The 15,716-nt window shown below is 29.4% G+C and overlaps 1 protein-coding gene across 1 annotated transcript; it reads right to left on the minus strand.

The window, feature by feature from the left end:
* Positions 1-209: 209 nt before the first annotated feature.
* Positions 210-5,938, minus strand: trn (tartan). The gene is made up of 2 exons (XM_075305773.1): positions 5,526-5,938; positions 210-3,473 (listed from the first exon to the last, which is right to left on the minus strand). Exon 2 carries the CDS (start codon positions 3,276-3,278, stop codon positions 1,062-1,064), a length of 2,217 nt encoding a protein of 738 aa, XP_075161888.1. The 5' UTR covers positions 3,279-3,473; positions 5,526-5,938; the 3' UTR covers positions 210-1,061.
* Positions 5,939-15,716: the final 9,778 nt, after the last annotated feature.

The raw sequence follows: 15,716 nt of genomic DNA on the forward strand, positions 1-15,716 counted from the left end.
GGATTTTTAATTGTTTTTTGTTTGTTTTTTTTTTTTATTTTTTGTAATATTTATTAAGTATTTTGTTTTTTGTTGTATTTTGTTTGTCTTTGTTTAATTTAAATCACTAACTATAATATACAAAAAATTAATGTTATAAGAAAACTAAAAAATAGAAAAACAATATTTTAACATTTGATTTATATAAATTAATAAATACATTTACAGTTCTTTTGTTTGTTTGTTTATTACCAACTAGTTACATATATAAATAATACAATTTATTTGTTGTTGTTTTTTGTTACATTTTAATTTTGTTTTTAAAAATTTGGTTTTTAAAAACTAAATGACTTCAGTGCTGGGATTTAATTCTCCTTTAAATTATAGTTTGTACAATAGTTTTAAAAAGTTTTCGATTTTTTTTTTTTTGAAACTTAAGAAAAAAAGTCCAATATGGAAAGATTTTTATGATGAAAATAATAAGCTGTGAGAGAGATATTTTTTAAAGAGATCATTTCTTAGATGATTTGCTATATTTACACAATGATTCCCTATGATGATTTTTGGATGATGTGCAGGCCCGCAGTCCCCCCCTCTCCAAGGCATATACGGAAAATGTATATGATGATTGCAGAGGGGGGCGGGAAAAGTGCTTGAGATGAACTTAGTCTAGCCTAGGATTTGTTTAATAATTCTTAAAAAAAACTAAATGTCTTTGTTCGGTTTGTTTGTTTCTTCTGTCTTTTTTTCTACGATCTAGGATTTTTGTTAATTGATTCTGTACATGATTTGTTAATGAAGGATGAGGGGGCGGGTTCGGGGGTGATATTCCTTGTTAGTCCTTAGTTTCGTTTTTTTTTTTTTTCATTTCTTCTCTTTACGTTAGTCTGACATCACAGTTGACCACTTTGAATTTGAAATTTTGGTTTATCTTAAGCCCAAATACTTAAGTTTTGGCGATGATACGTTAATGGTGCTGCAATTGCTGCTGATTGCTGCTGCTGCTGCATAGGATATAATTCCGGAGTTCGAGCCTGACCCATCAAGCCGGGTCTCTTCAAACTAGCCGTGCTGTCCCACAATCAGTGTTGATAACGCATCGTTTGGGCATGTGTGGAGGTGGCATGACCATTGGCTTGATGTTTTTGGGGGCCATGATTGAAGGAACGCCGACCTGTGGTATTGACACTTAGCAACTGGGGAGGATTACGCAAGGGCAATGCTGGTGGCACTGGTGGTGGGGTGGGAGTCTTTAACCTTTGGCCATTGGCTTGTTCCAAGGGTATCGAGTAATGGGTATTACTGTAAATGTAATTGGGATCCATTATCTCTGTACTGGCAGTTGAATTGGAATAGTCCTGTGAGGTTCCATAGTGCATGGGTTGTTGGTGATAATTGATGTTTTGCTCTTGATTACCATTCGAATGTATTATGGGTAAATCGGCATAGGAATAGCAGGAGTCACCTACAGCTGCAGTTAGTTGGAACAAATGTGGCTTCGTATAGTGATTGAGTTTTTGTTGGGCGGCTGCAGCAGAGTTATTGGCATTATTTTTGATGTGGACCACAAAGGAATCACTATCATCGGCATGATTACCTTGAGATTTGTTTGATTTTTTCTCATTCATCATGGATGCCGTGGGTACTTGCAATTGTTGGAAATTCTTTTGCTCACCACCATTCAGCGAAATGGGACACATGGGTCCATAATGAGCCTGACCCATGGCATGAGGCGTATAGGTATTGGGGAATGTCGAATGAATACCCAAACTGCAGGGATGATGTTGATGCCGGGTCATATAGTCCTCATCGCAGAAGGTCTTTTGATATTCACGTTCCTTGTGACCCAAGGCCGAGTTCCCAAAGATACCTCCCTTCAGGTAATCACGAATCTTTCTGCGGCAACGATAGACAATCAAAACCAAAGTGGTAATTGTGGCAGCAGTACCAACCAAAAGGGCCCCAATCAAAGCCTGTTTGCGGGCATCATTGTGGGAGCAACCCATTAGGGCCGGATTTAGATTCTTCAATTCTTCACCGCGTAGACTTTCAGGAAATTCACAGAGAACATCAGCCACGCCACTATCGCCTGTATTGTTTTTGCCTATGAGCACATTTCTCAACCACATAACACGGCAATCACAAGCAATGGGATTTTCCGAGATGTCGAAGGTTATCAAATCTTGCCAGGGGAATAGGCCTTCGGCCAGGGTGGTCAAACCATTAGCCTTTAGATTTACATATTTCAAATGGGGCAAACCACTAAGAGCTCCTTCCTGCACCTCATTGAGCATTTTGTTGGAGGCCAAGTTCAGATATTCCAAGTTGGTATTACTGGAGAAGGCTCCATTTAGGATACGTTTCAGACGTAGTGCACCAGTGATTTCCAAACGTTTCAATTGTTTCAGACCCACAAAGGCTCCCTCCAAAATAGCTTCGAAATCATTTTGGCCCAAAAACAATTCCTCCAAACGACCCATGTGGCTAAGGCTATTGGTGGGCACACGAGGCAATCGATTATCGGATAAATCCAAAATTCTCAACGATTCCAAACCCAAGAAGGAATCATGGGAGATGTTACGCAAACTAGCTCCTTTCAAATTCAAACGTGTCAAGCCTTTCAAATCCTGGAAAGCAGCCGAGGGCACTGTCATCAAGGCATTGGTACCCAAAAATAGTTCCGCCAACATAGGCATGGCCTGGAAATGTATGGGATCTGGCACCGAGGTCAAAGCATTGTCATCCAAATATAAAATTCTCAATTGTGATAAACCATCAAAAGCCTTGGGATCAATGAAGCCAATACGATTTTCTCCCAAATTCAATTCTTCAATTTTGGCCAAAGGAGCAAAAGTACCCTGATGCAATTCCGAGATGAGATTTCCTCGAAGATTTAAAACCGTCACTGCCGACAGACCAATTAAGGTCTTATTGCTAATTTGGCCAATTTTATTATACTGCAGATGGACCTCTTGCAGCTTACGCTGATAGGCAAATGTCCTTTGAGGTATATTCATCAAATGATTCGAAGATAAATCCAAAAAGGTCAATTCAGCATAGAATTGTATGGATGAATCGATGGTCTTGATTTTATTGTTCTTGATGACCAAACGTTGTATGCTGGGATTCAAGGCAATCGGTAACACATCCAATTGTCCTTCACCACATTGGACAATAAGGGTGTTATCATCACACTGACAACCAGCTGGACAATTGGCCAAAGCCGATGTTGAGGAGGCAGCTAGCAATAGCACAAATGTGCTAAGCATTATGGCAAGTTCAAAGGTGATTTTCTGCATGGTTCTAAGCGGTGGTGGGGGCGTTTGCGGTTTCAATTCGATCGAAAAGAGCGAGCGATAAATACGCCGCCGGAGAAATTCAAAAATAATAAAATTATGTTAGAGTCCTTGACGAGATGGCGAGGAGATATTGGAAATTTTGAAGATTCTTGGGAAAATGGCGGTGGTGTTGTTTTCAGGTTAAAGTTCCATATTCTGCAAAACAAGGAATACAAAATACAAAATTAAAAATTTGTCATAATTTCGAATAATAATAATTTATAATATAATATAATAAAATTTATGGAATTATTTAGGTGAAATTTTATACAAATTATTTAGGTGAAAATTAAAGACTAAAGAAAATTAATATGCAATTTTTAAATTTCAAATTTTTTTTTTGTTAAAATTACAAAGTTTAAAAAAAAATTGATGAATTTTTTAATATTAATATTTTTTATGTTTTAATGGTTATTTTTTGTTAGTTTTAATTTAGACTTAAAGCAAACTCAATTTGCTAATTTTTTCCCAAAAAACAAAACTGTATTCTTAAATAGATTTTTGTTTTAATGGAATTCCCATTTCTTATGAGAAATTTTAATGAGGGGTCTCTAAGCCAGAATTTATAGCAACTCGAAATTTTGGCTTTAGAGAAATTTCTTTGAAAACTAAAAAGATTATTGTTGTTCTAAAATTTTGCTTAGGCAAAACAATTTTGTGCCTCTATAAAAATATGTTAAAAAAAAATTAAAAAGTATTTAATTGTGTTTACATTAAATTATTTTTTTTACAAGATTTGCAATCATAATAAATTATGAAAATAAATATAAAAAAAGGTTTTGTCCAAAAATTATTATTATAAATAAAAGTTATTTTTTAATAAAAATCTTAACAAACATTTCAAATTATTCATTTTTAAATTTCAAAATAATTCATTTTTTAATTAAGTTAAAATTTTGTTTTAAATCGTTTTTTTTTTTTTTAATTATAAATATAAATATAATTTTTAAATTATATTTATTTACTTGTGCATTTTAATTTAAACTGTAATAATAGTGGACCTAACATTTAATTTTATTAATTTTTTAATACATCAATTTTTGTTTTAGTTTTTGTGCTATTTAGAAATGTTTGTATTTAATTTTATTTATTGATTATAAATATAATAAAATTATAAATATAATTTAAGGCTTTGACTGCTGGGGTCTTAAGCTTGTATTTAATTTTTTTAATATAAAAAGCTAATAAATTTAATAATTGTTTAAAAATAAAAATGCAATTTGATCCAATGTATTGTCCAAATAATGTTTGATTACTAGATAAAAATTCGCTTGTTTTGTAACCATGGAAAATAAAATATTTTTATTTTATAACATAATGAGAAAAAGGAAAAAAAACTATTTTAAAAAATTTAAATCATAAAGGGAAGAGTAAATTAAAACTTCTGAGTTGCACAACAATGTATATACAACACATACAAATATTATTTTAATTTTTTTATGCATTGTAGCAAATTTTCATAAATTAATTTTATATATTTATATAATTTAATTTTTTCCCTTGTAATATTTTATTAATTAAATATATGGAAAATACTCTACTAAAAAAACAAAAACTATTGTAATGCGTTTTTTTAACAATTATTATATTTAAATATAATTTTAAATTATATATTATAAAAAAAAATATTTAAATATAATTCTTTATAAAAATAAAAAGTATTTTACATAAATTATTATATTTAAATATAGTTTTAAATTAATATAATAATATATGGTAAAAAAAATAGTATTTAAATATATATTTTTATACAAATAAAAAACTACACAATGATACTTGGCATACAACCATTTTTTTTTAAATTGGCATTTTTAGTAAGATTTTTAATATATATTCTCAAAATAGGCACTTTTTGGAAAGTCTACAAAATGGGCATTTTTAGTTAGACTTTTATTAAATTTTCTCATTCTAAATATGTCAAACTACAAATTTTCTGAAAAGCCAGCACTTCTCAAAATAAGGCACTTTTAAGGAGACGTTGAATATATTTTCTCAGTTTAAAAAAATATATATTTTTTTAATCCAACCCAATTATTTGGTGTAATATTTTTTTTCTGGTTTTCGAAAAACGTTCTTATAAAAAATTTCCATAGTGTAAATATTAATAGAAATCTATTTAAAATTATTATTATTTTGTAATATATATTTTTTTCATTTCTTAAAGAAAGTTTTTGTCTAAATTACTATTTTTTTTTTTTCAACACCCACCTTTAACTTTTGTTTGGTTTTAGTTTTAGTTTTTCACAACACTTCTTTTCACAGAAAATAAATTTTTCTTCGCCAATATTTGAAAACAAAAATCTTTTCACTTTATTATATGTGGAAAAGTATTTTTCTTAGTATTTTGTTTTTATTTTTCGATATTCCAATTTGTTATTATATTTTTAAGATTTTTTTTTTATTTTGTCTCCAAATGTTTTTTTATTGATATTTCAAACCGTGAGCGATAATCCAAGAGCTCGCTTTAATCACGGTATCGATGATGTTTCGTAAATTTATTTGTTTTCAGGTTTCGTTCACGTATATCTTTCGGTCATTATTTCAATTTCCACAAATATCTCATATGGTAATCAAAAACACGTTTGTATCTTTATATGTTGGGAAAGTATACAACCGTACACGACGAAGCAACGAACTACACTGATTTTCTGTTGCAACTTGCGTTGTTACAATACCTCGGTTTCCTAGCATCTCTATAGAAATCCACAAGAGCATAACTAATGCCAACAAAGAGAATAATAGCAATATAACTCTCTCCAATGAGAGAAAAAGAAAGAGGCTACGGGATAAAGAGCATAATACTAGAGAGGAAGAAGCGAGAGAGAGAGAGAGTTTCGTAGAGCAACAACAATTGCTAAAGGCCCTTTTAAGTAAACAGGTTCTTGTGGAGAGCATACGACAAAAAAATTAGTGAGCATGACAGAGAGTAGGAAAATAGAGGGTAACATGAACAATACTTGGCTATGGCTTGTTGTTGCCTTTGCGGGGAGTGTGTGTGTGCGCTTAGTGGTGATAAATTATAACACGAATGATGTCTGTCCATCATGCACGCATTCTGTATGGCGAAGTAAGGCTGAAGGCTTATAAAAACGGCAGATGTTTTTGGCTAAAAGGAAGTAACAAAAACAAAATACATGCATGCATTTATATCAAGGCAAGAGAATATAAATCCATTTACGAGAGAATATCTTTAATAGAGAGTGAGAGAGTGGGAGAGTATTTGCCTAGGTGAGAGCAAGAGAGCCTTACTTTTAGTTAAATAAACCACCGTTAGATGGTGCTGTAAGTACTAAAATGCATTGTTGCAAGGAAAATTCGAAGATAATTCTTAAAAAAGAGGTTTCACAAATATTAACAGAGACCTATAGAGAGCAGCTTGTGTAAAGAACTCAAATATTTTTCTGAGAGAATTTATTCTCATTGCTTTTATTTTCTCAGAGATTTTCCAAATCGCTTTGTATTCCTTGCTGTTTTCCCAATTCACAGTATCATTCTCAATGGTCACCTCTGACCGTTGAGTTCATAGCAACGGAATTTTGTGGTCGTATCCACAAGATTTTGTGTGTTTTGATTTTCGTTTTTTTTTTTCGAAATCTCAAAATAAAAGTCGTAAATATTTTTACGTAAAAAATGTTGTATGTTTGCATTTTTACTTCGTTTGTCAAGAGAAATTTTAGTGCACATAAATATTATTTTTTAAATTTCAACATCAGTGGAAATTTTTTCATAAGAAAAAACTATATATAAATATATAAATTATTGAAAACTATTTTTTTTCGGTTTTGTTTTTGTTTTTCGCATAAAAGAAAATATTACAAAATATTGATTTAAATTTGCTGTTTTTGTTAATTTCTAATATTTTCAAAGGAATCGTAATATGTATGGAAGAGATTAGTATTAATTCACCTGTCATGCAAATCGAAATGATGATATATATTTTCTAAGAATTTTAAATTAATGGCTATGATATATATCGTATTGTTGGGACTACTAATAATAATGGATTAGAACGTTGAGAAATTAAGAAATTTTTATTCTATAAATCAAGTGGAACACGTCGACCCTTTTCTTTCGAATGGGCCTACAGAAGTGAACTAGAATAGTGAACTTTAAGAATTTATTGTAATATTTTGTTGTGATATTTAAAAAATTAAAGGAAAACAAAATAGATTATGGTTATTACCTATGAATAGTTATGATACAGTTATGTACACAGAAAAAATATCAACAATATTTTATTAATTACAATTTTAATTTAATTTGAAAAACATCAAATTAAAATTTAATAATAATTTCATTTTTTTATCACAACCAAATTTAGTAACACATAGAAACGAACATCTCCCATTATTTTAGCAATTTAAAATATGAATTAAATTAAATAAAGTCAAATTGATTCACTCAAAAAACAGTGAAACCATCAGAAAGGATCAATTTTAGAAAATTTAAACTAAACTGTATAACAAACACAGATGTCACGATTATTTCACAAAGATAAGTAAATATTTGTCGACAATTTCAAGATAATTTATTAGACATAATTATATATATATATTTTTTTTGATTGTTAAAGCAAAATTACAAAAATATCTTTAGTACCATATGAAGTTTAAGATAAGAAATTCTGAACTGTTTGATGGGAGACACAAATTAAGTAAATCTTTATGCTTCATTTGTGTATAATTTTCCCCCTTTTTAGTTAATTTATCTGACGTACGAAAAAATTATTAATGTAACGAAAACTTTCTCAAAATGAACAAAAATGGTCTTTTAGAGATGGATTTAATTTTCACTTCACAAGAATTTTTTTCTTGAGGTAATTTATTTCTTTTATGCAGTTTTCGTAATAAATTTTAATTTTATGAATATTATTGAGTACACAGTAGAGACAAATAAAATAATGGAAATTTAAAAAAAATTGAATTTTTTGGCAGATGTGAAATTTGCGATAAAATATTTCCTAGATTATTTACATAAAACTAAAAATAAAACAAGTCTATACGGCCGTAAGTTCGGCCAGGCCGAAGCTTATGTACCCTCCACCATGGATTGCGTAGAAACTTCTACTGAAGACTGTCATCCACAATCGAATTACTTGGGTTGCGGTAACTTTTGCCGATGCCAAGGTATCTTAAAACTTCCTAATAACGTAATATATACCACGTAGTCCATACGTGGTATATATTAAATTTAAAATGGCCGATTAATTACGTATATAATTAAGTTTGACAAAATTTTCTATGGAAATAAAATTTTGACAACATTTTCTATAGAAGTAAAATTTTAACAAAATTTTTTATCGAAATAACATTTTGACAAAATTTTCTATAAAAAAATCTATCAAAATAAAATTTTGATAAAAGTTTCTTAGAAATAGAATTTTGACAACATTTTCTATAGACATAAAATCTTGACAAAATTTTCCATATAAACAGAATTTTGACAAAATTTTCTATAGAAATAAAATTTTGACAAAATTTTCTATAGAAACAGAATTTTGACAAAATTTTCTATAGAAATAAAATTTTGACAAAATTTTCTATAGAAATAAAATTTTGACAAAATTTTCTATAAAAATAAAATTTTGAAAAAATTTCCTATAGAAAAAAATTTTGACAAAATTTCCTATAGAAATAAAATTTTGAAAAAATTTCCTATAGAAAAAAATTTTGACAAAATTTCCCATAGAAATAAAATTTTGACAAAATTTTCCATAGAAATAAAATTTTGACAAAATTTTCTATAAAAATTAAATTTTGACAAAATTTTCTATAAAAATTAAATTTTGACAAAATTTTCTATAGAAATAAAATGTTGACAAAATATTCTATAGAAATAACATTTTGACAAAATTTTCTATGAAAATAAAGTTTTGATAAAAGTTTCTTAGAACTAGAATTTTGGCAAATTTTTCTATAGAAATGAAATTTTGCTAAAAATTTTTTGTAGAAATAAAATTTTGAAAAAAATTGCTATAGGAACTTTCTAAAGAAATAAAATTTGGCAAAATTTTCATTAGAAATAAAATTTCTATGGAAATAGAATTTTAATAAAATTTTCTATAGAAATAGAATTTAGTCAAGAAATTTCAATAAAAATAAAAGTTTGAAAAATTTGCTGTAGAAATAGCATTTTGACAAAATTTTCTCTAGAAATAAAATTTTCCCTAAAAAAAATAAAATTTGGAAAATTTTTTCATAGAAGTACAATTTTGAAAAATTATTCTATAAAATTAATAATTTGACAAAATTTTCTATAAAAAAATCTTTAAAAATAAAGTTTTGATAAAAGTTTCTTAGAAATAGATTTTTGGCAAAATTTTTCTATAGAAATGAAATTTTGTTAAAAATTTTTTGTAGAAAAAAATTTTGAAAAAATTGCTTAGAAGCTTTCTAAAGAAATAAAATTTTATTTCTTGTTTTGATCTCAGCTTTAAAACCATTGCGTTGACTAAACTACAAGAGTAGCTTAACCAACAGATGAAAAGAATGTTTGTCAAATTTATTTGGGCAAAGCCCTATAGACTGCAAGATGGTTGGATGGACGCACGTTTCGGAATTACCACATTCCTCATCAGCATCCTCTACTTGCAGCAAAACTATCAACCAATTATCAGAATAAATTCAGGCAGATCACTAAACCCATGGTGAATCACACTTGAACCTTCCGAAAAAAGGTTTGTGATAGCCGGCTTATGCCGGTTTTTTACTTTGCCACCATCAAATCATCGATTTGAGTGCAGTTGGTTGGGTTTATTTTTAACGTACTTCCTCTTACTTCAATCGTGTTTTGTTTTTTATTGTGGGTTTGTACTTCAATCATATTTGTTGTTTTGATCTCAGCATTAATTCCGAAACGTGCGTCCATCCAACCATCTTGCAGTCTATAGGGCTTTGCCCAAATAAATTTGACAAACATTATTTTCCTCTGTTGGTTAAACTACTCTTGTAGTTTAGTCAACACAATCGTTTCGGAATTACCACATTCCTCATCAGCATCCTCTACTTGCAGCAAAACTATCAACCAATTATCAGAATAAATTCAGGCAGTTTATTAAACCCAACAAAAACCACACTTGAACCCTCCGAAAAAAGGTTTTACATTGATAGCCGGCTTATGCCGAAATAAATGTATGGTTTTAAGCTGAAATAAACAACAACAACAATGCTTAAAGAACAAAACCAACAATAACAAAACAAAACTAATGGAAATTAAATTTTTGTCAAAATTTTTTTGTAGAAATAAAATTTTGAAAAAAATTGCTATAGAAGTTTTCTACGGAAATAAAATTTTGACAAAATTTTCTTTAGAAATAACATTTTCTATAGAAATAGAATTTTGATAAAATTTTCTATAGAAATAGAATTTAGTCAAAAATTTTCTATAAAAATAAAAGTTTGAAAAATTTGCTGTAGAAATAAAATTTTGACAAAATTTTCTATAGAAATAAAATTTGGAAAAATTTTTCATAGAAATAAAATTTGGACAAACTATTTTATAGAAATTACAATTTGACAAAATTTTCTATAAAAGAAATCGATAAAAAGAAAGTTTTGATAAAATGTTCTCAGAAATAGAATTTTGGCAAATTTTCTATAGAAATGAAATTTTGTCAAAAATTTTTTGTAGAAATAAAATTTTAAAAAAATTGCTATCGAAGTTTTCTACAGAAATAAAATTTTTACAAAAATTTTTTAGAAATAACATTTTCTATAGAAATAGAATTTAGTCAAAAATTTTCTATAGAAATAGAATTTAGTCAAAAATTTTCTATAGAAATAGAATTTAGTCAAAAATTTTCTATAAATATACAAGTTTGAAAACTTTGCTGTAGAAATAAGATTTTGACAAAACTTTCTAAAGAACTTAAAATTGACAAAATTGTCTCTGGAAATTTTGACAAAATTGTATATGGAAATAAATTTTGACAAAATTTTCTATAGAAATAAAATTTTGGCAAAATTTTAATGAAATTTCTATAGAAATAAAATTTTGACAAAATTAGCTATAGAAATAAAATTTTGACAAAATTTGCTATAGAAATAAAATTTTGACAAAATTAGGTATAGAAAAAAAATTTTGACAAAATTTGCTATAGAAATAAAATTTTGACAAAATTTGCTATAGAAACAAAATGTTGACAAAATTTGCTATAGAAATAAAATGTTGACAAAATTTGCTATAGAAATAAAATTTTGACAAAAAGTTTCTATAGAAATAGAATTTTGACAAAATTTTTCTATAGAAATAAAATTTTGACCAAATTTTTTGTGGAAGTAAACAATTTTTTTTTTATCGAAATAAAATTTTGACAAAATTGTTTATCATAACAAACTTTTCAATAGAGATAGAATTGTGACAAAAATTTTCTATAGAAAAAAAATTTTGACAAAATTGTTTATCGAAACAAACTTTTCAATAGAGATAGAATTGTGACAAAAATTTTCTATAGAAATAAAATTTTGACAAAATTGTTTATCGAAACAAACTTTTCAATAGAGATAGAATTGTGACAAAAATTTTCTATAGAAATAAAATGTTGACAAAATTGTTTATCGAAACAAACTTTTCAATAGAGATAGAATTGTGACAAAAATTTTCTATAGAAAAAAAATTTTGACAAAATTGTTTATCGAAAAAATTTTTCAATAGAGATAGAATTGTGACAAAAATTTTCTATAGAAATAAAATTTTGACAAAATTGTTTATCGAAACAAACTTTTCAATAGAGATAGAATTGTGACAAAAATTTTCTATAGAAATAAAATTTTGACAAAATTGTTTATCGAAACAAACTTTTCAATAGAGATAGAATTGTGACAAAAATTTTCTATAGAAATAAAATTTTGACAAAATTTTCTATAGAAATAAAATGTTTGGAACTGGGCAAGTTTTTTTTCCGTGTAGAGTACCACTTATTCATAAAAGAAGAATTCACTAGCTGTGATTGGCTCAGATTGGAGTCAATTATTTAAAAAGAAATCCCACCAGGTTTAATAAGGTGATCGCTTTACTCTATATCAGTGACTGCTTTTGTTTTTTTTTTTTGTCATTACCAGCCTATTTGTAGTGTATTATCCAAAATGATCGAGTCTATATAAACTATAAAAGATTTTAGATCGCCAATTTCATGTGTTACAAATGTTTATTTTGTTTACCCCATCTAAATAATAGCAGAGGCTGTAATAAATTTCTACTGAAACATGAATGAAAAAGAAAAATTTATGAAGAAAACATTTGACACATTATTTGCTAATCGTAATCTATATCAAAGAAAACGAACGAATGCGGCGCCAAATGAGAATGTAGTTTTAATATAAAAATAGCATAACATACCCTCATATCATTTAAATGGTAGGCCTTTTCTTAAAACAAAAGTATTTTATAAAAAAAAAAAAAAAACAAAACAAAAACAAAAGAAAGAATTAACGAGACATTTTATAGGGTAAATAAATTCTAAGAGGCAATGAAAGACGTAATGCCCCTATGTGTTAATTTGATAAAAAAAAAATTAATGGAATTTAATAATAATGATTGCAAATTGATGATAAAAATAAAAATTATTTATTAATTTTTCAAGTCGTTTGTAAAGCATAGAAATATTAGTTTCAGACTCCTTAAAGTATATATACATATATATTAACCGACCCAGTAAGATTTGACTTCGGACGACTCATGAAAGAACAAATTTCATCTGATCCGCTTGAATTTCCTTCTAACAGAATTTCACAAATTTTCAAGGAAAAGCAAATTTGAAAATTTTGATAAAACATTATTCATAAATATTTTTGTTGACCCTGAAGTTATAGGCTACATTAGTTTTATTATGGACTTTCTTGCAAACACTCTGTGGCAACTGACCTTTGTACCCCCACCACGGGCTCCGAATTGTGCATCCCAGTACAGAAAACATCTTTTTTTCTGTTTGTTATCCTAAAGATTATAATGCCTTATATGCAACACATTTGTGCATATTTCAAGGTCACTTCATCATCCTTGTCCAATGGCCTTGTTACACCTTCGTGGTTTATTGTCCACCCTAATATACTGCACACGACTGTTTAACTGGAAAATTGAATTCATGCTGACAAAGAAATTACTTAAAATATGCTTCATGTCTCAGAGGTCCTTGAAGCGTACTTATGCGATGTTATTAGAGTCGTTTAAGGAAATTATAGTTTTATTAGCTGATTCTGCAGGAGGTCCACATTTATTGACAAAGACATCAATTGGAAATTTGGAAGATTTGTCCTTGCAATATAAAAATGTTTTTATACCCTGCGCCACACTGTGGAACAGGGTATTATAAGTTAGTGCATATGTTTGTAACACCCAGAAGGAGACGAGATAGATACATGGTGTCTTTGGCAATAATGCTCAGGGTGGGTCCCTGAGTCGATATAACCATGTCCGTCTGTCCGTCCGTCTGTCTGTGAACACATTTTTTGATCAAAGTCTAGGTCGCAATTTAAGTCCAATCGCCTTCAAATTTGGCACATGTTCCTAATTTGGGTCAGAATAGAACCCTATTGATTTTGAAAAAAATCGGTTCAGATTTAGATATAGCTCCCATATATATCTTTCGCCCGATATGCACAAATATGGACCCAGCAGCCAGAGTTTTATACCGATTTGCTTGAAATTTTGTACAAAAATAACACTTAGTCGTATAGTCAAGTGTGCAAAATTTGATTGAAATCGGTTCAGATTTAGATATAGCTCCCATATATATCTTTCGCCCGATATGGACTTATATGGCCCCAGAAGCCAGATTTTTGGCCGAATTTGGTTGAAATTTTGCACTAGGAGTACAATTAGTAGTATAGTCAAGTGTGCAAAATTTGATTGAAATCGGTTAAGATTTAGAAATAGCTCCCATATATATCTTTCGCCCGATATGGACTAATATGGTCCTAAAAGCCAGAGTTTTGGCCCAATTTGTTTGAAATTTTGCACTAGGAGTACAATTAGCAGTACAGTTAAGTGTGCGAAATTTTATTGGAATCGGTTAAGATTTAGATATAGCTCCCATATACATCTTTCGCCCGATATGGACTAATATGGTTCTAATAGCCGGAGTTTTGGCCCAATTTGGTTGAAATTTTTCACAGGGAGTAGATTTAGCATTGTAGCTATGCGTGCCAAATTTGATTGAAATCGGTTCAGTTTTAGATATAGCTCCCATATATAGCTTTCGCCCGATTTAGACTCATATGACCACAGAGGCAAATTTTTAACTCCAATTTACTTGAAATTTTACACAGGGAGTAGAATTAGCATTGTAGCTATGCGTGTCAAATTTGGTTGAAATCGGTTGAGATATAGATATAGCTCCCATATATATGTTTTTCTGATTTCGACAAAAATGGTCAAAAAACCAACATTTTCCATGTAAAATCGCCACTGCTTAGTCGAAAAGTTGTAAAACTGACTCTAATTTTCCTAAACTTCTAATACATATATATATCGAGCGATAAATCATAATTAAAATTTTGCGAAGTTTCCTTAAAATTGTTTCAGATTTAAATATTTTCCCATATTATTTTACTAACATTGTGTTCCATCCTAGTGCATTAGCCGACTTAAATTTTGAGTCTATACATTTTGTAGAAGTCTATCAAATTCTGTCCAGATCGAGTGATATTTAAATATATGTATTTGGCACAAACCTTTATATATAGCCCCCAACACATTTGACGGATGTGATATGGCATCGAAAATTTGGATCTACAAAGTGGTGCAGGGTATTTAGACTTTCCTTACTTGTTATACCCACCACCATAGGATGGGGGGTATATTAACTTTGTCATTCCGTTTGTAACACATCGAAATATTGCTCTGAGACCCCATAAAGTATATATATTCTGGGTCGTGGTGAAATTCTGAGTCGATCTGAGCATGTCCGTCCGTCCGTCCGTCCGTCTGTTGAAATCACGCTAACTTCCGAACGAAACAAGCTATCGACTTGAAACTTGGCACAAGTAGTTGTTATTGATGTAGGTCGGATGGTATTGCAAATGGGCCATATCGGCCTACTTTTACGTATAGCCCCCATATAAACGGACCCCAAAATTTGGCTTGCGAGGCCTCTAAGAGAAGCAAATTTCATCCGATCCGGCTGAAATTTGGTACATGGTGTTAGTATATGGTCTCTAACAATCATGCAAAAATTGGTCCACATCGGTCCATAATTATATATAGCCCACATATAAACCGATCCCCCGATTTGGCTTGCGAGGCCTCTAAGAGAAGCAAATTTCATCCGATCCGGCTGAAATTTTGTACGTGATGTCAGTACATGGTCGCTAAATACCATGCAAAAATTGGTCCACATCGGTTCATAATTATATATAGGCCCCATATAAACCGATCCCCAGATTTGACCTCCAGAGAAGAGCA

The sequence above is a fragment of the Haematobia irritans genome, chromosome 4 (assembly GCF_050003625.1).
Source record: "Haematobia irritans isolate KBUSLIRL chromosome 4, ASM5000362v1, whole genome shotgun sequence".
In the NCBI taxonomy this organism is placed as follows: domain Eukaryota; kingdom Metazoa; phylum Arthropoda; class Insecta; order Diptera; family Muscidae; genus Haematobia; species Haematobia irritans.

Bases quoted from the DNA above. Each gene is read 5' to 3' on its own strand.
- trn (XM_075305773.1), bottom strand. From the start codon at position 3,278: ATGCAGAAAATCACCTTTGAACTTGCCATAATGCTTAGCACATTTGTG.